This window comes from Aedes albopictus, unplaced genomic scaffold (genome assembly GCF_035046485.1).
Source record: "Aedes albopictus strain Foshan unplaced genomic scaffold, AalbF5 HiC_scaffold_604, whole genome shotgun sequence".
In the NCBI taxonomy this organism is placed as follows: Eukaryota; Metazoa; Arthropoda; class Insecta; order Diptera; family Culicidae; genus Aedes; species Aedes albopictus.
In genome coordinates this window covers 1-25,000 of record NW_026917426.1, presented here as the reverse complement: position 1 = coordinate 25,000, position 25,000 = coordinate 1, and the positions used below count along the sequence as shown (strand labels likewise).

Here is a 25,000-nt window from a genome sequence, read left to right as displayed (position 1 = left end):
TTTCAAGCTTGACAAGAAAATGTGAGAAAAGAAAAACGATAACTTGTTGGACCAGAAATTGTTTCTAATGTTTAAATTTCATGTTGATAGATTATGCATTTAAAAAAAGCCAACAAGTTATCCAATAATTTCATAAGAAATTCCACATTCATAGCATCGTCATTCTCTAGGACACACCACCACGAAATAACTCTAAGATGTTCCCCTGAAATCTGTCTACAAATACGAAGCAAATACCCACAATTATGTTCATAGAAATCTATTATGAAAGTCGTTCAATAAACCTCTGAGTGTTTCTTCTTAACCCTCTACTTCCCATGGTTGCTCTAGAGCACCATCGATTTTCGGCAAACTCGAGACAAATGGAATAATATGAATATGATGCAATAATTTTAAAAATATGGTTGTAACCTCATAAGGTTGATCCAACTACTAACTATTTGTTTCAATAGTGGAACTATTGATAAACAATCGAAAACCTATTGATTTACAACCAAAATTTTTTTCATTGATTTCGAAAAATTTAGCCAATTTACAATAACTTTTGTTTAAGCACTTTTTTCGGAAACGCTTTTTAGCATAGATATAGTCGTTCAAAGTCGTGGGAAGGAAAGGGTTAAATTCCCCAGATAAAATTGTCATGAATTTCTTGGTTGATGGTTTGGACAAAAACCACTCAAGAACATCTGTTTAACTTCTTCTAAAAACTTCTAGTTCAACACAATATATAGCATATATGCTAGAAAATTGCATTTTTGTATAATTTTTGGAATGAGTGAATTTTTTTCTTGAAAATGTTTATTATGCGGTACTTCTGGTTTTTCTGATATAAGTTCGTCCAACACTTTTTAGAAACTAATCCAAATTGTTGTGTTAAAAGTCACTATTTAGGGTATGTGTGCCATCAGTAATCTCACGCTCCCATATACATCCTATTCGAAAACAAGCGTTTACGGCGCCGATTGATTCCGTTCTTTTTGTTTCCATGGGTGCTCACTTCTAACAAAAAATACAAAAATAAGAAACAAAACAAACAGTGCTTTAATCCTTTATTTTTCGTAGGATGAAAATGGGAGCCACATGCTTAATAAGGGAACCAATACCCTAGTCACTTTTTTTGCTATCTGGAAGTCACTATTTCCGAGAAATTGGTCACAAAAAAACTATTCCGACCCGACCATCAGATTTTGCTACCAGCCCTGCTACAGGTAGAAGTAATGTACCGATTTTTTATGATATTTTGCACACATCAAAAACATATCTATAACAAATAGTTTTCAGTTAATTTTTCGGTTGATATAACCTATACATTACAGTGCTACAGCCGTATATCTGTGTCCCAATTATTGCGGATGGATACTGGCTTTATGCTGAACACTGAAGGCAGCTTTATAGTGAAAATTACTACAATGGGGGTTGTAATTAACAGACTCGCACCAACGTTTTTCAACCAAAGTGATTTCATGTTTAGTATAAGAAGAAACATAGTATTTTTTACTATTGTTTTGAGTTGCTGTTAAGGTTGTTGTCTCTACTATGGATTATACTATGTATCAGTTGAATATACAATGAGAGTTAATTTAACTATTCCTGATTTACACTATCGTAATATTTTTTGTAATATTGCATCGTAATTTAAAATCTAAAAGTATTACTTCAAATAGTTTTATTTTTTTTTTTTTCAATTATACAAAGGCTACACATATTATAAAGCATACTCATAAACGTAATTTAACTAATTCATAGAGTTGTGACGCTGGTATGATTGGCCGAAAAAGAAGGCGCTAGTTCTTGTCACTTGATGATATTCTGCTCAATTCGAGGTACAGATTCAGTTTGCAGCAGTCTCCGGTTTTGTCCTGTAGGATATGCACCATGGTACCATTTCTTATAAGTCCAACAGCCAAGAACTGTCAAGAGCTGTTAAGAAGTTCCAATCCTGAAAACAAGACGGATCCTTGTGAGAAATTAAAACATACAATCTGTCACTGAGAAAAGCCAATGCAACCAAATTATTAAAACAAACTTGTTTCATCGACTGATGCAAACTTACCGTAAGTGAAATGCCCTTGGTCAGTTTGGAACATCATTCAATTGACCAATGACAAAGACCATTGATGCGGTTGCAGTCCGGCAGTCTGGGAGAGTTTTGCATTAACAACTCTTTGGTCTAAAACAGCAAAGCCGCTAGCGAATAACAGAAAAAAAAAACATATAGATGTACAATATTGACTTACCTTCACTTGATATTTCTTGTAAAACTAATTTTTTTCCACCAATTCATTTTGTTTTAACAATAGTTTTTATTCATTGCTTTGCGAAAAAGACGCTTTTTTCATTTTTCAGTACTCAGTGCCTAAACCAAAATGTCAACAAACCCCTGACTATATTATCAGTAAAATTAACCACAAAATACCTTAGGTTGCATTTTGTTGGTATAATATATTCACTACTACTACAAGCATGGTAGATTCGAGAGTGTGACATCAGCGAACTATGAGTTTTTATTATCTTTACTACAAATATAGTAATTTATACTATCAAATGTGCTCGTGCTAAGTAGGTGTTTTAAAAACTTTGAGTGGTTAATTTTGCAATAAAATCACGATGATAAATACGTTTATGCAATTCAGTTTCATAATTTACATTTTATATAACTCATTTTGGTATAATAATGGCCATTTTTTTCCAAACTGGCTCATTATGCAACTGAAATGAGTTGCATAATAAAAAATAGTTGTATAATGTTCATAATGCAACTCATTTGAGTTGCATTATGAACTTTATGCAACTCAAATGGGTTGCATTATGAAAAATCATTGCATAAAATTTTGTATGGAACTCGTTGCAAAACTTGATTTTTTCAGCACTCTTCGTATTTATCCAACTCGGCAAGCCTCGTTGGATAAATGTACGACTCGTGCTGAAAAAATCAACTTTTTGCAACTCGTTACATAAATAACTATTAAAACAACCGTTTTTTAGTAAATTTAACTGATTTCATGGTACAATTAACCAAATTTTATGCTTGTGATTTCAACAACGCGTTTGTCGTTTAGATTACAATGAAATTGATTTCAGTGAAGGATGATTATTTTTCAACTAACGTTAAGAACGTCGCGTGTATATGAAAAAAAAAATTTGCGTCACAGCCAAATAATTGAAGATCGATGTGACCACCAATTTTGAGCACAGTTCCGGTAAAGCTCGTACCTGCTTTGTGTACGTTTTTGTTATCGCTTCTTCGATGACTGAGTGTAAAATCTAGGTATATGTTAATAATTTTCGCTTAATCGAAGGTTGCATGACTCTGCTCGAACCCTAAAATTCAACAATACCAGCAGAGACCGCAAACAAACGGACGAACCGCACAGGTCGTTTCACGTGAGTCGGCAACTGGCGGCGGCATATCTAGTTGATGGGAGTTCGATGAGCGAAGAGAGCGCAAAGGCACAAACCCGTTGTCGCGGAGCAAGTACATGGCGGCACAGACGGACAGGTTGTTGAATGGGATACCTAGCGGCTGTTGCTCCGATCGCGAGCAGACAGTAGCGTTCGAGACGTGGCGGATTTCGGTAGTGCAACTTTCGGAGGTGACCGCGATTGAATAATTTATGGCACTGTCTACTTAACTTAAGTGCTCTTTTCATCTAATGTGATTGTGGCTTGTTGAGGGGTTTTGGAGAGTGATTTGGGTTCAAAGGTTTCCGTGGCCACATAATGCGAAACGAGTGATGTGAATTTCAATTGGATAAATATCTAGATGGATTATCAAATCACAAAAGATAGTGTGTTGAGTGTGTAGTGTTAAACTGTGGAACATGCAAGTTCGTATATCAATGAGATAACACCAACGAAGCCACTGTGCATTTAATTATATAAGAAATCGAAGACAGCGAAATCAAGAAACTAGTTACGTGTAGCAGCCTTAAGAGATAAAATACTTCAGTTCGCCTGTTGTAACGTATTTCGTAGTTTACGTGTAAAAGTAGTCTACAAAATTGCAAGTTTGACCCCAAATCGTCGTTTAATTCCAAGAGAGAAAGTCTCTTTCCATCAATTCCACAAACCAGTTACCCGTTGTTGATTTTGTTTTGTTTGCACGTCGGACGATTTTCGAGTGGTTTTTGGAGACCAGTGAGTATGCCAAGCACACATCGTTTCAACTCAGCGGTCGGTGACATCGAAACTCAACAAACGGTAGAATATCGATGACGCGGATCCTACATTGATTGGCATATCGGGCAGCTAAATATAAGCCATTCATGTTTACCTAGTTTGTTTGATGGCAATGACGCAACCTGTTGCTGTCAGGCTGATTGTTTTGCATTAGATTAGCATGGAAACGACACTTTTATTTCAGTGTATGTGCATCGATAGTTTGCAACGAATGCTATATTTTGCTCACGTTGCTGATTTTTAATCACTGCTTCGCGATATTTCTGCCATTATCCATGACTGCGTTATTTTTTGCATTATGCAATATGTTGATATTATGCTATCGCGTTTTCTCTCTTATGACTATCGCGTATGCTTTACAACAGACTGACCGACTGGTATACTACACGATACACGGTAGTGACGTCGCTGTGACGGACGACTGGCCTACAGCTTCACTACACCAATGTTGGAGCCGGTTTGATGGCGTCACAGAGCCTTCCTCTCCACTACAGTTCCCGCTGCATTAACTGGTTTGTGGAATTCTGCGTCGATTGACTACGAATGTCCATCGCAGGGCGAAGTGGAGAAGAGAGGCAGGATCCTTGAATCATCCGATGGAGTCGATGGGGCTATAGTTTTATGAAAAACACACACAAACTTGAAAACCCCACACGCGTGGACAGTCGCGTGTCGGCTGTTTGGCGCGCCATGTGCTTCGCTCGTAAATGGACATTCGTTTCTCATCTCTGTGTTGAGACTTGAATGGAGAGGAAATTTTGCTCAAACTTTCCGCTGAGACAGTCGGTCGATATGTGTTGTTGGATTGGGGCTGGTTCAAGCACTGTTATTCTCTGCTCATCGTACGATATCCATCATCATCAGTGAAGAGGATAAAAATCGTATAACCATGATTAACACGATGATGGCTGTTGCATTTGCGGGTTTCCTCAGTGCTGGTAGAACATCACACTTCAATAGTGGATCGGCTACCGTTGGGGATGGTGCGTAGTCTGTTTGAAACGAAGATAAATGGTTGGTTTTCTTTTCCGGATAGTAGGTAGATCGAAGTGACTATAAACGTTGGTATTATCTGTGTAGGACCAGGAAGAAATAGAAAATCCAATCAGTGCAACCATGTTTCATCGAAAATATTTCATCTTGAGTGCTAAATAAACGTACGATAAGTAAAACGTGAATTCGCGACAACGCGAGCTAGTGTAAACGATTACCTCATACCTCTCTTGTGTTTGCGTGATAACGAACGAAGAAGCACTGAATCCATTGAAGATTGCCGAGTGCAGCGTTGGAGATTTGGTGCTCATACTGTTGCTGCTGTTTAGTGCCTACGCTTTAGCGCTAGTGTCCAGAAGTATGCTAAAAAGACGTCCCAGCAAAAGGTTCGTTTTGGCAGAAACTGGCGAAGAAAGTACCTGGGACACTACTATGGACAATGATACTGGTGGGAAACAGGCGTCCGTGACATCACCGGTGCCGCCGCCGGTCATCAATCTGGAAACGGCCGTGCCAAGCGGAAGTACGAGCACTAGCAGCAGTGTGAGCGAGGATGGGCCGCCCGGTAGTGGCAATGGCGCTACTGCAGGCGGCGCTGGCGGCCCGGGAGGCGAGCTCAAGGTTCCTGCCCTTGACAACTTGAAGCTGACCGAGAGTGGACGCTTGAAGTAATACATAGAGCGTAAAGGATAAGTAGTAAATAATTCAATAAGCGTGCTTGTATGGGGTTCAATGTGTCAAGCAATATTGTAGAATATTACTGTCAATAAACCCGTATTATTTAAAATATTCTCTAAATAGTTGCAATATAACACTGAATTGTTTTGCTACAAGACACATTTTTAATAATTAGGGTATTGGTTTCCTTATTAAGCATGTGGCTCATATTTTCATCCTATGAAAAACAAAGGATTGAAGCGCTGTTTGTTTTGTTTTTTTATTTTTGTATTTTTTGTTACAAGTAAGCACGCATGGAAACAAAAAGAAAGGAATCAATCGGTGCCGTAATCGCTTGTTTTCGAATAGAATGAATATGGGCGCGTGAGATTACTGATGGCACTCATACCCTATTGTTTTATGAAATTTTCTTAAAAATTAAAATCCAATCAAATCAAAAAATTGCTGTTTCTTATAATTACGTAGGTTATAATTTGATTTTCAATAATTATTCCATATGCAGTACTACTTCAATAATCACATTGTCCATGTACTTATTTAATGGACTGTTGTATTATCCTAATCGTTTTAACTTGAAACTACATTGCAATTTAGTACAACCATATGTTTTTAATTATTCTGAGTGTAGAGTGGACCTGGTGTGATGGTTAGAACACTTGACTATCATGCCGAGGATCTGGGATCGAATCCCATTCCCGCCCGACAAACTCGCAAAACGTGAGTTCTTCCTTCGGAAGGGAAGTAAAGCGTGGGCCCCGGGATGAACTAGCCTAGGGCTAAAAATTTCGTTAATACAGATAAAAAAAAATAGTCTGATTAACTTAAATGAGTAGCAAAATAGGTACCTACTTGTGTGTGTGTTTTTTTTAAATTACTTACTAGGATACGAATGCCATAAGTAATCTCACGCACCCAAATTCATCCTATTCGAAAACAAGCGATTACGGCACCGATTGATACCATTCTTTCTGGTTCAATGTGTGCTTACTTATAACAAAAAAATACAAAAATGAACAACCAAACACACAGCGTTTCAGCTTAATGAGAGAACCAATAGGGTGCCTGTACCAGTTATCGCACCACTTAAGGTGAAACGGGACGCCGAGTTATTTTCCCTATCTTGCCTCTCTTTCTAATAATTTGCCTCGTGATTTTGAAGATGGTAATCTCGAGTTCTATCGCACTGAAGATGCTGAAAAACAATCAGCATATGCACTGCAAGTGGGCATACACAATGATAGGTTTTTGTTCCAAAATATGAAGTAGAATCTGAGATTACCATCTTACTAATAACAGAGCAATTTAGTTTTTATACTTTACAGGAAAAATATAAAACCGGAGCCAAAACTACTTTTAGTATTTATTACGGCGTGTGCCAATGATAGGAACCCTGTACCAGTTATGGACACATTTGTTAATTTGGGTTCCACTTCGCACTATTTACATGCATTTCTTATGGGATTTGCCATAACTGGTACACTATGGTGAAATAGGGTGCAAGGAGGCCGAAAAGTTAAGGAAAATTATTAATTTCTACCATAGTTTAAGAAATTGTGAAGTTTGAATGATTGCAATCATCTATTGTGATCGTGATCTATTGTTCACGAAATTTTTCTTGTTGATTTGAACCTTTAAAGGTTTAAAATCAACTATGGCGAATTTGAGGTACTATAGCCATAACTGGTACACTGAGCCTACCCTATTTTTGTTCTAGTTAATATATTTGTGTCGAGTTCAGCGACATTATACGGATGCGTTTCACTAAGAACAGTCATAGAATACATTACTGCATCTGCGTTTCGGTAAATGATAGGTAACTTAGAATCAGATAATGCCTCAGGTTTAATTAATGCATCATTCTCCTAGTTCCGGAAATATTGATAATCTACTTCAACGTCTTTGCTCCATGACGCACTGGGAAAACATATTTCTGGTTGTTTATTCGTTTGTAGAGAGGGATCTTAGCTTGATGCATAACAAAACTGGTTTTATAATCTGTTCCACTAAACTTGTTCCCATCTCTTCCATCTTTTTTTAAATAGAGCGATTCAAGTCAACCAGATTTCCTGATCAGCTCTGGTTTTTTTTTTCAAAAAAAAAAAAATTGTGTGTATTCGATCCTTTCATATAAAAAAAAACGATGTAATTTACACATACATGTGATACGAGTGTGATTGCTGTACAACGGTACACAGTGTCAAGAAAATTCAAACAAGACTATCTTGAACGGAGAGAATTATCAGTGTGGAACTCGTTTTAAGGGCAATTATACAGTGATTCTTGTATCACATGTGTGTCATAAGTATTGGCCTGGTTATGTGTGTATATGCATTCTTCTTGGTGTGGCTGTCTCAAATAAAAAGAAAATAGGCACACATATCAGTGTTTTATGAGTGTTTCAACAATTAGGTCAAAACAAATCTGATTTTCTTTTTTTTTTGTAACAATACTCGTTGACTCGTCAAAGAGAAATTATCCATAGATAATGAATCTATTTGCTTCTCGACAATTAGGCAAAACCACAGAAATTAGAAACTATCTGGGATGGTTAAAGCACGTGACTATCACCCCGAGGACCTGGGATCGAATCCCACTCCCGACATACTCGCAAAATGCGAGTTCTTCCTTCGGAAGGGAAGTAATGCGTGGGTTCCGAGATGAACTTGGCTAGGGCTAACAAAATCTCGTTTAACAGATAAAAAAATTCTGGGTGATTCAATTCCTCAATTTTTTCAAAATTTTTCAATAAGATTATACATATAGAAATTTATTGATTGTCAACAAATAATAACACTAATTAACAAAATAAAACGAAAGTTATGAATTTCAACGATTACAATTTTGCATAAGCATCGAATTCAAATGTGTATTCAAAAAATAAGTAGAACAGTTTTTGAATTACAACTGAAAATCGAATTCTACATTATATGTAGTACTAAAAATTAAATATTTTGCGTTGTAGTGAATCTATTTCCAATCTTTTGGCATCTCGTTGTAGGGTATGTGTGCCATCAGTAATATCACGCTCCCATATTCATCCTATTCGAAAAAAAGCGATTACGTTACTGCACCCATTGATTCCGTTCTTTTTTTGTTTTCATGCGTGCTCACTTCTACCAAAAAATGCAAAAAATTTGATACAAAACAAACAACCATTCAATCCTTTGTTATCGTAGCATGAAAATATGAGCCTTATGCTTAATAAGGGAACCAATACCCTATATTTGAAAAGAGCCAAACAATTCTGAGTCTTGAATTAGTGATATAATGCAAAGTTTACGTTTTTTTAGGATACGTGAATCCTCCAGAAACTGCCAAGGAATGCCTACTAACATTCCTAAAGCAACTCCTGCTGTTCCATTTATTTCTATAAAAATTCCTCCAAAAGTTCTTACTTAGATTCTCTTAGGAATTTTCATTGGAATTCTTCCGCGAATTTTTCGTCTGGGAAATTTTCAAGTATCCATCACCGTTCAATTTTCACTTCGTCAGATTCACTTATCGAACTGACATTCATGTTCTACCCCACAAAAGCTCTGTTGTGCTTCAAAGTCGGATGTCACTGCTGCAGAATGCAGCAAAAACTGTTCAATTATTCAAATAAATTACTATTTACTTTCGATAACATGTAAACAAACTAATTTTCTTCGTCCAAGGGAGGATGCAACGAAATGTGTGTGTGGATGTTATACATACGAAACATCGTATTTCACAACTACTGAGGAAGATGTAACGACGTTATTAAGGCATATTATGATCTGGTAAAATAATAACTAAAATATGTTGGTCTTTATTAAGCTATCTCAATTTAAAAGCTTTTGCTCAATAGTACTATAAAAACATGATTTGATTTGGATTGCGAAGTGGGTGACCGACTTTTCGAACACACAACTACGGTCGAATCATGTTTTTTGACCATCCTACGTAGGCATAGTGTCACGTAAAAGGTGTAACGAAAATCAAATTGATATTACGACTACATGGCGTAGATGGGAATATAATTCAAGAGGCAATTATACAAACTTTCTTACTATTTTGAGGAATTTTTAGTTGATATACAACATTTTTGTTACATGGAGTGTGCGGTGGACGCGTCGTGGCTCGAGTCGGTTCCGAATGTTTCGCTTCCCGTCGGCGCTAGTTTCCAATACACTTTTAGTTGATAATAAATATTTTCTTTCATTTTTTGTATTTACATGAAAGAGTGAAAAATGTTAGTTCGAGCTCGCCGGTCGAGAAAAAAATCCGGGTGCCGACAAGTGAGTCGCTTTTAGTGTATTTCTGTGTGGAATAGACTAAAGGTTTCTGCTCCCTAGCGGAGTGGAGACGCGCGATAGAATTTTCTTTTTGGCTAGTTTTTGCGTCGAAAAGTGATCGGTTGTTAACGGCGGTTTGTGTATATTGATCCATTGTCAAATCATATCACCAACCATAGGTGACTCCCGGACTGACAATGTACCTTACCCCACTAACAAAAAATTCCTTCCTGAGACAAACGTGGAGATGCAGCGATTCGCGGTCTTTATAACAACGTTTGTCTTACTAACATTCCCTCCCATCCTCGATGACCGTAAGGACGTGGCCGGCGCCGTTATTGACCTTATTAAAGTTGAGAGCTCTCGAACTGTGTACATTGAGAATAGTAAGCTAGTCCCAAGCCCTATTCATTGGTTCCTTGTGCAATTTCGATTGCTCTGGTCAATCACGGAGTAGCAACTACAAATTGTGCGGTCATCTATGCTCATGCTCATGATATACAACATTTTTGTTACATGATCTATGAATTAGTAATTTGTTGTCAAATTGATCATGAGGGATTAGGGGAGGTGCAAGAATAAACTCGATCATGATTGGTTGGTGCTTAGTATGACGGAAATTGGATAAAAACCTTATTCCCTTTAGATGTGTCCTTCGCGAAATAAAGAAATTACTGTAGCAGTCCTAGAAGAGTCTCTATGATTTGCAGTGGTTTTTCTAGCAATTCTTCCAAAAACTTTTCTGTATTTAACTTGTGTAGTCAAGTTATGACACATTTCACGCGTTACGTTTTGTGCGAGAAACTTTTGCTCCCAAAAATCGTTATATTGTTAAAAAAAACATGCTAACCAGCATATCAAATGATCAGATTTGAATAGAAGATTCATTTTATGCTTCCTAATTGGGAATTGGACCTTTGTAATTCGAAAGAAATCAAGAAATACAGCGTAACGGGACACCATCACAAATAATGAGGAATTTTGACCGAACGCCAAGAAATTTGCTACTTTTTAGAAACTTTGAAAACTAGTTTCAAGTACCATTAGGAGAATATAAGTGATTATCTTCATGTTGGTTTAAAAAAAATCATAATCGACTGCAGGAGCTCGGAAATATCGTTCAATGAAGTTCAAAAACCTCGGTGTAGAAGTGCGTGGAAAATGTCTTTTACTGTTTCCTACTACATGCTAACTTTAAAGTACAGCCTTGAAAACATAACTAGATAGAAAAGAAATCTTTGTTGAAAATGTGGGCAACCACTTTTAATGCCCTGTTCGTTATCCAGAGTAGGTCTCAACCCTTAACTTCCCACGACTTTGAACGACTATTTCTATGCCAAGAAAGCGTTTAAGAAAAAAAGTACTTGAACAAAAGTTATTGCAAATTGGCCAAATTTTACGAAATCAGCGAATAAAAATTTAGTTGTAAATCAATCGTTTTTTATTGTTTATCAATAGTTTCACTATTGAAACAAGTAGTTGGCAGTTAGGTTTACTTAATGTGATTACAGTTATATTCTAAAAAACTATTGCATCATATATATCTAATTCCGTGTGTCACTAGTTCGTCGAAAATCGATGGTGCTTTAGAGCAACCATGAGAAGTAGAGGGTTAAGGTAGCCTGGGCCCTGTAGCATAATCGGGCTAATAATATTAGCTACAAGTTACAAGCTACAAGTACTAATATTACAAGTGCTAATAATTTGTGTTGCATAAAGGCTCAATTTTCCACTAATATTATTAGCACTTGTAATATTAGTTACTATGAAAATACAAGTTGTTTTGGTTAATTTACCTGTCAAAATTCATCGGACAGTTCACTATTAATTTGAAATGGCAGTTGTTGTTTGTTTTTTTTTTTGCATTTTCCGCGCATCATCCGGAAATAACTTCATTTATTCAGAAGTTTTGCATTCTCTATACGATACTTGAAAAAAAAATGTGCTGTTTGGATCATTTTCGGTCGCTCTGACGAAATATTTTTTCATACAAAGTATGGCACTGCAAGTACCTAGATTTTTAGTAAAATGTCCTAAAGATTCAATAGTACTGGTTGAACAACAATGTAGGGTATTGGTTCCCTTATTAAGCATGTGGCTCCCATTTTCATCCTACGAAAAACAAATGAATGAAGCACTGTTTGTTTTGTTTCTTATTTTTGTATTTTTTGTTAGAAGTGAGCACGCATGAAAACAAAAAGAACGGAATCAATCGGTGCCGTAATCGCTTGTTTTCGAATAGGATGAAATTGGGAGCGTGAGATTACTGATGGAACACAAACCCTATGTATAAAGATTTAGCAACATGTATTATGCTTATTGCTAAAATCCGAAGTGATCCGGGTTGCAGAAAATAAGCTTTTACCTATAGGTATATACTGGTATATATACTTTTATATGTCGCAACTCGATTCGAGGTATTGTATGTATTTTGTAGCTCTTAATTAGCTCAATGATGCGCAGTACAAGCAGTTGATTTAATTTTATTTCGCATCTGTAACTTTACCTGTGCTTATACAGTGACCATAATACATAACTTAATCAAGAACCTCCAATCAAAGATGGGTATTGTAGAAACTTTGGAGAACTTGAGAGACTCAGCAAAAATTATATTTTGTATACAAAGTGAACATCAACTCAACACAATTATCTCTTCAATGAGTTTCTAATACGTATTACCGAACTTAATAGTCGAAAACTGGAATTATGGTTGACATGTTAGATAAATAATATCTTTTGAGTTCATCAAAATGATAAATCGATATATTCAAAACTAAATATGACTTCTGCAATACTTTAAATCTAACTTGTAAATTATTTTACAAGACCTTTGAGACTTGTAATCAAAAGTACAAGTCATAGCTAATATTTTATACTTGTAGTTTGTTCATGCAACATACACTTGTAAACTCTACTAATAATATTAGTCCAACCGACTTGTAGTATTAGACATGTAATTTGTACTTGTAGGATTTTTATGCAACAGAAAATTACAAATTACAAGCTACAAGACTAATATTATTAGTAAAATTTTCATTATGCTACAGGCCCCTGGTGGATAAATCATTTGATTGGGTCATTTGGAGTAATGAAATTGGGGGAATTCTCTAAAGCCAATCCCTCTCTCTTCGTAAACTTGTGTCAATTTGAATGAAGTAAAGTTAAGCCGTTAGTACACAGGGTCAAATTTTTGACCAAAAACAACCAATGCTTAAACATCTGGTTTGACTCGATCGAATTTTCATTAGTGTCGAACATTGTTTTGTCTTTAGTTCATTTCTTGTCAAATACTGGAGATCTTAAACTCTTAGGCCTGACCACCCCCCTACCCCCCCACTCCCACAAAAAAATCTGCATGGTTATAAACTGCCTGCTGAGAAGCTTTTCTGTAATAAAAAGTAAGAGGAAACATTGGGATATTTATCGAAAATCATCATGAAAAAGTTCTGGAAACAGCCAATTATAATTACTCCTCGCTTTTTTGGTTCAGTGTGTTCGGGTCCAGCGTCCCGGTAGCCTAAGGAAATGCATCTCATACCTAACTGCTACTGATCGTATAATAACACCCCACACCTGGTCAATGGTCAAAGGCGGGATTATCGTGTTCATCTAAATTTGTTCCCAGTCATCATATTTAGTGTCTCCAGAATGATCCCAAACATATATAGTAAAACTTGGGAAGTTTACACTTATTCGCATTTTAAAGCGTAATAAGATTTCAATTTTTTTAGTAGTTTATGAGGTATTCTCATTGACTGTATCAATCACAGCTTCACTGAGATGTTAGCCTCATAAAATGCGTGTAGTGTACAGCTGAATTTTGTGCATCTATGGCAATATGTACATAGCATTGAGCATACAAAGCTAAGAAAGGGTTCGCTTCGAACCATTTGAACACAAACGGTTACGTAACCGTGGACGGTACCTTTAATTGGGCATAGCCGTCTTCAAGCCAGACCCCCATGCATCCATATCAGCTCAATAATAAACCAAAAGCGTAAAAAAGTATTCGTTACACCTGACTGAAGCACGAGCTTACTCCGACGAGCGCCGAATTGGATGGCCTCCTATGGATGGACTCGTGCCGTACCTACGACTTTTGTCAGGCCGTTTGCCAAGTTATACTTCAGATGTTCGTCCAGCAGCTTAGTGGCGCGCACTCGCGTTTATTTCTCTGTCGGTTTTAATTGCACACCGTCGCACCAAAGAAACCAAAAAATCCATTACCAACCCGCGCCGCGGCATAACTTGCTACTGAAATCGGGCTACAATGTACATAAAAAATGCGAGTGAAGTCGAGCGCGGACGAAGAATCTCCAGTGCTTCGCGGAACCACCGAAAAGCTGTTAGCAGCTCAGTGTCATTAAAACGCTTGGATGTGTAGCATCGAATCGAAGCACTTGGCGCGGGCGGATTATTTGAGACTTCAAGGTCATCGTAGAGGTTCCGAGCAGGAAAACGATGTGCATTACATCTTTGTCTAAATGAAGGAGACAATCGAGAAGAGTCGCAAAACCGGGGCTAAGGTTCTAGACGCACTGCTATGTCGTAGTGGCCAAAGGCAAAGTCCTATTTTGGAGGAGGCTATAACATGTCCACCTGGTCAACAGATCGAAAGCACTTCAGATGCAGAGACTCAAACTGAATCAATGAGGTGGTTAAACTTGAAAAACGGATAATTGTTTAAAAAGCTATGTTACATAATTAAGAGATAATTACCAATGTTGTATGTAATCTAACATTCAAAACTGATCAATTTTTTGTTTCTCTTCATTTTCAGACCTAGTATGTCCCATGGCACCGGCCTGGGGTTAGAGCGAGGCCATGAGCGAGACTTTGTGCTGTCGACCACCGAGGAATTCGTTAAGAAATTCAACGGAACGCGTGCGATCAATAAGGTGAGTTTACTGTCTAGTTATCGTGAAGGATTTTAGTGACGATTAGGTGATACAACTCATGAAGATCATATACGGGCAGTAGATGTGCAATCGATAACTTTTCGACTGATTGTTGTGAGAATTGTTAATGAGTGCTGTGTTATTAATGATGTATCGATAATCCTGTAATTGTGAATATATCTTGAACGCCTGTGAGTACATTTTCCCGTTCCATTAAACTAGTATTGGCATTGGTATATATGTCCTTTGTGCCACAAGGTCAATAGCGCAAATAAATTGAAGGCTATCGGAAGTTTATCGTTGCTTCAACACACAAGACAGTGGAGCATCTTTGTGAGGCAACCAATAAATTACCACAGCAAATTCGCTTCGCAACAGAGATACAATTTAGCAATGAACTGATGTTGTGGCTACCATATTTTTCGTTGGGTGTTTTTGCGATGCTCTCGGTGGAATCATTCTATGCGAATTAATCAAAGCAGTATGGAGGTCGTGGATATATGTTAAACATAGTTGTATCAGTACATATATTTAAGGAACTATCAATAGGTTGCGGTGCTCAATGGTTTAAAATTATTTCTTCTGTGCCACAACTTCATGTTTAGCTGATCATATTTGCCATTGTTCAAAATAAGGGTGTCATAGGAAACCCCTCAATCCGTGGTGAGACAGTGAATGTGAGGAAAGCTATCATGAGAAATCGTTGAACGGTTTGCTTCCCCTAGTTTATGAACTTGATCAAGGAAAAACGATTACTGGCGTCGCTTCGTTGAGGGTTTTCTCGCGCTGAGACTTAGATGAGAACCCTTTGAAACGTCGGAAGAAGAATAAGTAATGCTTCTTCTTCTTTATGGCTTGACGTTTGCATTGGAACCTCTCTTCAACTTGGTTGATTGATTTGTCTTTATTATAGAGACTTTCCTCTTCAAATTAGCGTTCTTAGAGCACTTTCACAGTTATTAATTGAAGGACTTTCTTTGACTGCCATTGCATGAATTTGTAGATTGTGTGGCAAGTACAATGATACACTATTCCCAGGGAGTCGCGAAAAATTTTCCGACCGGAACGGGAATCGAACTCGCCGTCTCCGGATTGGCGATCCATAGCCTCAATCACTGGGCTAACTGGAGACCCGCGTAACGCGTGTCGTCGGTTATCGAGAATTGAGAAAGCTCTCCTCGGTGGATCCTCAACTTCACACAAAAAAAATGTCCAGATTCCGTATCCGTGGAGCGAATAATTCGTGATTTTTCCGATTATAGAGACTGGAAGGGCCGTTTTCGTTCGTTCTCGAATTCTCACTTACTCTTCCTTTATGTAACAATTCAATTACGCTCCAGGAATGGATTGAATCAAGTTCAACTTGTTTAAAAATCTTCCTGACGTCGCAAAGCGGCGCTTATTCAACTTGTTCAATCAATTTCAAGAAAACAACATTGTTCCGGATGATTGGAGGCATGTGAGGGTGATAGCTATTCAAAAATCCGGGAAACCCGTGTCGAATAATAATTTGTACCGCCCAATCGCCATGTTGTCTTGTCTACGGAAGGTGTAAGAGAAGATGATTTTCTTTCGACTAGACAAATGGGTTGGATTGCGTGGTATGTTGTCAGGTACATAGGAACGAACGACTATCTTGCGTTGCTCTTTTCTGAAATTTAGCTTGCCTTTGATCAAAAGTAGCAAATGGGCTCAGTGTTTTGGGGGCTGGGGGCTTTTGATTCAGTTTGTGTCGATGTTTTTTTTTTCCAACAAACTACACAAAAGTGGTCTTTCACCAATTTTGAACAACTGTTTGTATAATTTGCTGTTTGAGAAGCAGATGAGTTTTGCTCATAACGACTTGACAGTTTTACGAATTAGTTACATGTGCCACAGGGTTCTTTACCCATCTTTACAATTTTTATGCCAGAGACATAGATGATTGTCTTCAGGGAAATTTTGCATTATGACAGCTTGCGGATGACTGTGATGTTTCTGTAACTGGATCAACAGCAGTCGATCTGCAAGGACCACTACGGGAAATTTTGGAAAATTTATCATATTGTGCTCTCAGGGTATTGACTTCTCTCCGTAGAAAACTAAGATTTTCTAAAAACACAAACCGGCCAACTTATCTATTATACCGTAGACTCTAAGGCTTAGAGTACATCAGCACTCTTCCACCTGAGCACTCCTGAAGTAACTCCGAAATGGATTAGGTATTTAAGTCGGTGACAAAACCTATCTTAGCCGAGAAGCCGAACGTAAAAACCAGAGAACGTAATGACATAAAGGTGTTTATTTTTCACAATTCTTAATAGAATGGGCAATTTTGTTTAAGGAACATACAAAAACTTCTAGGTATTTGGGCCCTGGCATTCATATTTTTTTTTGTACCTAGTTTATTTTGTTTTTCCTTAAACCAAAAACTCGGTTTGTTGACGAACTTTTATGATACGGTGCTATCCTCTCAATGCCCATCAAAAAATCTTGGCTGTCTTACATTCAATGGAGCTAACTGTAAAATCTTAATCTTTGAAAGTGCTTGAAAGCTGGATTTCGTCGTCAATGCTTTAAAACATCTGGATTTTTGTGAAAAAAAAACACCGTAAACCGATCAACTTATTAAATATAGTTCTGCAAATTAGTATCAACGGATGAACTTCAACTTCGATATGGCTGCAATTGCCATAAAAGTTCACAATGCAAAAAATGCCTAGATGTGATTGCCGTCGGTGTCGATTACATCGAATGTGAAGGTCTTTGCAACGGTCTCTATCACGCTGGTGAAGTTGAGCCACGACGTCCTCTTGCAGCATCGCAGCACAGTTTCGAACTTTTGTTGGCTGTGCAATGAATGTATTAAAACGATACACAAACAACGTAGTGAATGTCCTAACTGCCCCCATTCGCACACCAGTCCCATGTGAATAGGAAACCCAGCAAACATGGGACTGTTATGCGAATAGGGGCAGCTAAGCTAATGCCCGATCAACAGGACGAAAATACAACTTTGCCTAAGGCAAACGACGTTTCTCGTATTGCCAAACTAAAAGATGAAATTGCTTTTCTTAATCATTCATTGAATTCCATAGCAAAGCAGCTATAGAACAGAAAGCTCCCAACGATAGGTTCTGGCTATTCTTCACAAGGGTGAAAAACTGCGTAACCGAGCAACAGATTTTGGAATTTGTTACCGATTCGCTACGAACCGATAATGCAGTAGTCAAAAAACTAGTTCCCGATTGGAAAGATACGGTCTCGATGCCATATGCATCGTTCAAGGTTGTCAAATATTTGAGCCTGTGTAGTTCAGGCCATACTATTAATAGCATTAGTAAACTTCAATCAGCATCAAATGGCGCCTCTCACTTAACATTTCTCATTGGAACGTATCTGTACGATAGTTACATTCACACAAATCTTGCTTAGTCATACACCCAAGACGTAAATTACACTTTTTGCAGTGTCCACTACGTGACCGCTTGCCGTTTCAATGATTTAGCAAGTATGGTCTGGCGTCATCATCAGTCGTTATTTACACAAATAACTTTAAGTACATCAGCCACACTGCTTACCTATAATTGTTTGTCTACACACATTCCATCATCTAATGCTATCATTTTTTCTCTCTCGCGACAGGTATTGATTGCCAACAATGGTATCGCAGCGGTCAAATGTATGCGGTCGATCCGACGATGGGCGTACGAGATGTTCAAGAACGAACGGGCGGTGCGCTTTGTCGTTATGGTTACCCCGGAGGATCTTAAAGCTAATGCCGAGTACATCAAAATGGCTGACCACTACGTTCCAGTTCCGGGAGGTTCGAACAACAACAACTACGCCAACGTAGAACTGATCGTTGACATTGCGCTCCGAACTCAGGTTCAAGCGGTTTGGGCTGGTTGGGGTCATGCTTCCGAGAACCCAAAGCTTCCGGAGTTGCTGCACAAGAAAGGTCTGGTGTTTCTGGGACCGCCGGAACGTGCCATGTGGGCCTTGGGAGATAAGGTTGCCTCTTCGATTGTTGCACAAACGGCCGAGATTCCCACGTTGCCGTGGTCCGGTTCGGAACTGAAGGCACAGTACAGCGGGAAGAAGATCAAAATTTCCAGTGACTTGTTTGCGCGGGGTTGTGTTACCACTTCGGAGCAGGGCTTGATAGCAGCCGGCAAGATCGGTTTCCCGGTGATGATCAAAGCTTCGGAAGGTGGTGGTGGAAAAGGTATCCGGCGTGTTGATCATGCCGATGAGTTCCCTGCTCTGTTCCGTCAGGTTCAAGCTGAGGTACCCGGATCGCCTATCTTTGTGATGAAGCTGGCTCGGGGTGCCCGACATTTGGAGGTTCAGCTGCTGGCCGATCAATACGGCAATGCAATCAGTTTGTTCGGTCGTGATTGTTCCATCCAGAGACGACATCAGAAAATCATCGAAGAGGCTCCGGCTATCATAGCTGAGCCGGAAGTTTTTGAGGACATGGAAAAAGCTGCTGTTCGATTGGCGAAAATGGTTGGTTACGTGAGTGCCGGAACAGTAGAATATTTGTACGATGCGGAAGGAAGATATTTTTTCCTGGAATTGAATCCACGTCTACAGGTAGAGCATCCCTGTACGGAGATGGTTGCGGAAGTAAATCTCCCGGCTTGCCAACTTCAAATCGGTATGGGAATTCCATTGTACAGAATCAAGGATATCCGGCTGTTGTACGGTGAGCATCCTTGGGGATCATCGGTGATTGATTTCGACATTCCATCAAACAAACCGCGTCCTCGTGGTCATGTAATTGCCGCTCGTATCACATCTGAAAATCCTGATGAAGGCTTCAAGCCAAGCTCCGGTACCGTGCAGGAATTGAATTTCCGCTCAAGTCAAAACGTTTGGGGTTATTTCAGTGTAGCTGCGTCTGGCGGTCTACATGAGTTTGCGGATTCTCAATTTGGCCATTGTTTTTCGTGGGGTGAGAACCGACAGCAAGCTAGAGAAAATCTAGTTATTGCATTGAAAGAGCTCTCAATTCGCGGCGATTTCCGAACAACGGTTGAATACCTGATTACGCTTCTGGAAACTAACAGCTTTTTGGAGAATACCATCGACACGGCATGGTTGGATGCTTTGATTGCAGAACGCGTGAAGGCGGACAAGCCGGATATAATCCTTGGCGTGGTTTGTGGAGCTTTGCATATTGCTGACCGGAAAATTACGGATGCTTTCACGAGCTTCAAGACATCGATGGAAAAAGGACAAATTCAGGCTGCTAATACGCTTACCAATGTGGTAGACGTTGAGCTAATATCCGAGGGTATTCGATACAAGGTTCAACCAGCTAAAACGGGTCCAAATACCTATTTCCTAGTGATGAATGGATCGTTTAAAGAAGTTGAAGTTCATAGGCTATCCGATGGTGGCATGTTGATTTCGTTGGATGGTTCAAGTTATACGACATATATGAAAGAGGAAGTTGATCGTTATCGCATTGTGATCGGTAACCAGACGTGTGTTTTCGACAAAGAAAATGACCCATCCCTACTGCGATCTCCATCAGCTGGCAAACTGATCAATTTGTTGATCGAAGATGGTGCCCACATCGTTAAAGGACAGCCGTACGCTGAAATCGAAGTCATGAAAATGGTTATGACTCTCACCGCTGGTGAAACCGGTACAGTTTCTTTCGTGCGTCGTCCTGGTGCTGTTTTGGATGCCGGATCACTACTCGGTCATCTGGAACTGGATGACCCTTCATTGGTTACGAAAGCTCAACCTTTCAAAAACCCATGGCCTTTGACTGGTGATAGTGGTCAAGTTCCCGAAAAACTGAACCGTGTACATTCCTCATACAAAACGATTCTAGAAAACACTTTAGCTGGATACTGCCTGCCTGATCCTTATAACGCACCTAGACTTAGGGAAATTATTGAAAAATTCATGCAGAGTCTGCGAGATCCATCTCTTCCCTTGCTGGAACTGCAAGAAGTCATTGCATCAATTTCCGGACGGATACCTCTGTCGGTGGAAAAGAAAATCCGGAAACTCATGCAACTCTACGAGCGCAACATCACTAGCGTACTAGCTCAATTCCCATCACAGCAGATTGCTTCCGTGATCGATATGCACGCAGCCACGTTGCAAAAGCGCACCGATCGCGACGTATTTTTCCTGACCACGCAAGGAATAGTGCAGTTGGTGCAGCGTTATCGCAACGGCATCCGTGGTCGTATGAAGGCAGCTGTCCATGAACTGCTTCGCCAGTACTATGCAGTTGAATCTCAATTCCAGCATGGCCATTACGACAAGTGCGTGGCCGCCATTCGTGATAAGCATAAGGAGAACATGGATGTCGTTGTCTCAACTATTTTCTCACATAGTCAAGTTGCGAAGAAAAATCTCCTGGTGACCCTTCTGGTTGATCATTTGTGGGCAAATGAACCTGGCCTAACAGACGAGCTGGCTGCCACCCTGAGCGAATTGACTTCGTTGAATCGCGCAGAACATTCTCGCGTTGCGCTTCGAGCGCGTCAAGTACTGATTGCAGCCCATCAGCCGGCTTACGAGCTCCGCCACAATCAGATGGAGTCGATATTCCTGTCGGCTGTTGATATGTACGGCCACGATTTCCATCCGGAGAATCTACAGCGTCTGATCTTGTCGGAAACATCCATCTTCGATATATTGCACGACTTCTTTTATCATTCGAACCGTGCCGTTTGCAACGCTGCATTGGAGGTCTACGTGCGTCGGGCGTATACTTCCTACGAATTGACCTGTTTGCAGCACCTGGAACTGTCGGGAGAGGTTCCTTTGGTCCATTTCCAGTTCCTGCTGCCAACGGCGCATCCCAATCGTTACAAGTAAGTTGCCATTTTTTGTTTCTTATCTGCTCAATGCTAATATATAATCTCTTATAGACTGCTTCCGGATGGAACCGAGACGGACAATATTTTCGATTCCTTCATGCGCACCGGTTGTATGGCAGCGTTTGATTCGTTTGATCACTTCACTCAATATTCGGATGAAATTTTGGACTTGCTGGAAGATTTCTCGTCGCCATCGTTCGTTAATGCTAAAGTGCTGGAAGCCGTAGAGGCCGGAGACTCCGATCGTCGTATGAGTACATCGATCAATGTTTCTATTTCGGACCCGATCACTCGACCTGCCGAAACTGATGGAATTGCAAGTATGCGTGAAAACTTATTCAATTTAAACCCCAATTACTAGATTAAATTCACATTCTAGCTCACCCAGCGGAAGCTATTCACATTCTGAGCATTGCTGTTCGTGACATGGGCGATATGGATGATCTGCAGATGGAGCATGTGTTCGGATCGTTCTGCGCTCAGCACCGCGAAGAGCTTTTGACTCGTCGAGTAAGGAGAATCACGTTTGCAGCACTCAAGAAGTAAGTATAGGGGTTTAATTTAATTAATTACACAATTCCCTCACTATTTCAAATTTATCTAAACATTCACAGGCGGCAATTCCCCAAGTTCTTCACATACCGTGCTCGGGATAACTTCGAGGAGGATCGCATTTATCGCCATCTGGAGCCGGCATGTGCCTTCCAGCTTGAGCTCAACCGAATGCGAACGTATGATTTGGAAGCTCTACCAACGGCCAACCAAAAAATGCACCTCTACTTGGGTCGAGCGAAGGTACCCAAAGGACAGGAAGTTACTGATTTCCGTTTCTTCATTCGTTCGATCATTCGTCACTCGGACCTGATCACCAAAGAAGCCTCGTTTGAATATCTGCAGAATGAAGGCGAACGTGTTTTGTTAGAAGCTATGGACGAATTAGAAGTTGCTTTCTCCCATCCTCAAGCGAAGCGGACGGATTGTAACCACATTTTCTTGAACTTCGTTCCGACGGTAATAATGGATCCGGCAAAAATAGAAGAATCTGTTACCAAAATGGTGATGCGCTACGGCCCTCGATTGTGGAAGCTTCGAGTGCTACAAGCCGAACTTAAAATGGTCATTCGGCAAACAACACAGTCTCCAACTACCTCCGTACGTTTATGCATAGCAAACGATTCAGGCTACTTTTTAGACATAGCAATGTACACCGAAGTGACCGACCCCGAAACTCATGTGATCAAGTTCCAAGCATATGGCAACAGACAAGGCCCACTGCACGGATTACCGATTTCATCACCATACATGACCAAAGATTATCTACAGCAGAAACGCTTTCAAGCACAATCGAACGGTACCACCTATGTGTACGACATTCCGGACATGTTCCGCCAGATGACGGAACGCTTGTGGAAAGAGTTCTCCAAGGCGAGGCCAACGGAAGATATCCGGATTCCAGAGAAGATATTGCTCGTATGCAACGAACTAGTGCTAAAGGGTGACACTTTGGAAGAAATCCAGCGACTACCTGGAGAGAATAATGTTGGCATGGTGGCTTGGAGAATTGTTTTGGCTACTCCGGAATTCCCGGATGGTCGCGAAATTGTCGTGATTGCTAATGATTTAACGTACTTCATCGGTTCGTTTGGACCCCAAGAGGATTTACTGTTCTACAAAGCTTCGGAACTTTCCCGACAACGCAAGTGCCCCAGAATCTACATTTCGGTAAACAGCGGGGCTCGTATTGGGTTGGCAGAAGAGGTGAAATCTCTATTCAAAGTGGCATGGGAAGACCCAGATGAGCCGGAAAAGGGATTTAAATATCTATACCTGACTACGGAAGACTACAGTAAGATTGCGAATACGAATTCAGTTCGTGTCATTTTGATTGAGGACGAAGGTGAACCGCGTTATAAAATCACTGATATTATCGGTAAAACCGATGGACTTGGAGTGGAAAATCTTCGATACGCTGGTATGATTGCTGGCGAGACTTCCAGAGCGTACGAAGATGTGGTTACAATTTCAATGGTTACCTGCAGAACTATTGGCATCGGTTCCTACTTGGTACGTCTTGGACAGCGTGTGATACAAATTGACAATTCTCACATTATTCTGACCGGTTTCGCTGCGTTGAACAAACTGCTAGGTAGGAAAGTGTACGCATCGAACAATCAATTGGGTGGAATTCAGATTATGTACAATAACGGTGTGACCCACAAGACGGAAGCCCTAGATTTAGATGGCGTCTACACGATACTTTATTGGCTCTCTTATATTCCGGATGTTCGAGGAGGTATTCTACCCATTGTATCGGCAAGCGATTCCATCGATCGGCCGATTGACTTCATGCCAACCAAGGCTCCTTACGACCCGCGATGGATGCTGGCGGGACGTGTCAATCCTTCCAATCCCTCGGAATGGGAAACCGGTTTCTTCGATCGCGGAACCTGGTCGGAAATTATGGAACCCTGGGCACAAACGGTAGTTGTGGGCCGCGCCAAACTTGGCGGTATCCCGGTAGGTGTGATTGCAGTGGAGACGCGAACCGTTGAGCTAACGATACCAGCTGATCCGGCCAATCTCGATTCCGAAGCAAAGACATTCCAACAAGCCGGTCAGGTGTGGTTCCCGGATTCGTCTTACAAGACGGCACAAGCAATCAAGGACTTTGGTCGAGAGGAACTGCCGTTGATAATCTTGGCTAACTGGAGAGGTTTTTCGGGTGGACAAAAAGGTAAATATGGATTAAAATTCGCGTTAAATCCGACCAGCTCAGAATTGAACTATGTTTTGTTCGAATTGGATTTTGAATTAGTAATATTTGAATAATTTCGAAATAAAACTTTAAATTTCTGAAACTAAAAACCATTACCAAATTGAAATGAAGAGCTGGACTCAAATATTTTTAATTGCATTGTCGCATCGTGAAGTAACATTGTTATTTTATCAATGTTTTATTAGATATGTATGAGCAAATCGTGAAGTTCGGTGCCTACATCGTCGATGGGCTCAGAGAGTACAAACAACCGGTTATCATTTATCTACCACCAAATGCGGAACTTCGAGGTGGAGCATGGGCAGTACTTGATCCCACCATCAACCCAAGGTACATGGAGACCTACGCCGATCCGGAATCTCGTGCTGGAGTATTGGAACCCGAGGG

The 25,000-nt window shown here is 39.9% G+C and overlaps 1 protein-coding gene across 1 annotated transcript; it reads left to right on the top strand.

Moving 5' to 3' along the window:
• Positions 1-3,177: 3,177 nt before the first annotated feature.
• On the top strand, positions 3,178-24,996 carry LOC109430541 (acetyl-CoA carboxylase; the record flags this gene model as incomplete). Its single annotated transcript, XM_062843878.1, has 7 exons — positions 3,178-5,840; positions 14,887-15,004; positions 18,629-21,831; positions 21,889-22,157; positions 22,217-22,379; positions 22,452-24,571; positions 24,799-24,996. Coding segments are annotated over exons 1-7 (6,379 nt in total), but the record flags the coding sequence as incomplete, so codon positions are not given.
• Between the last annotated feature and the right edge of the window lie 4 nt (positions 24,997-25,000).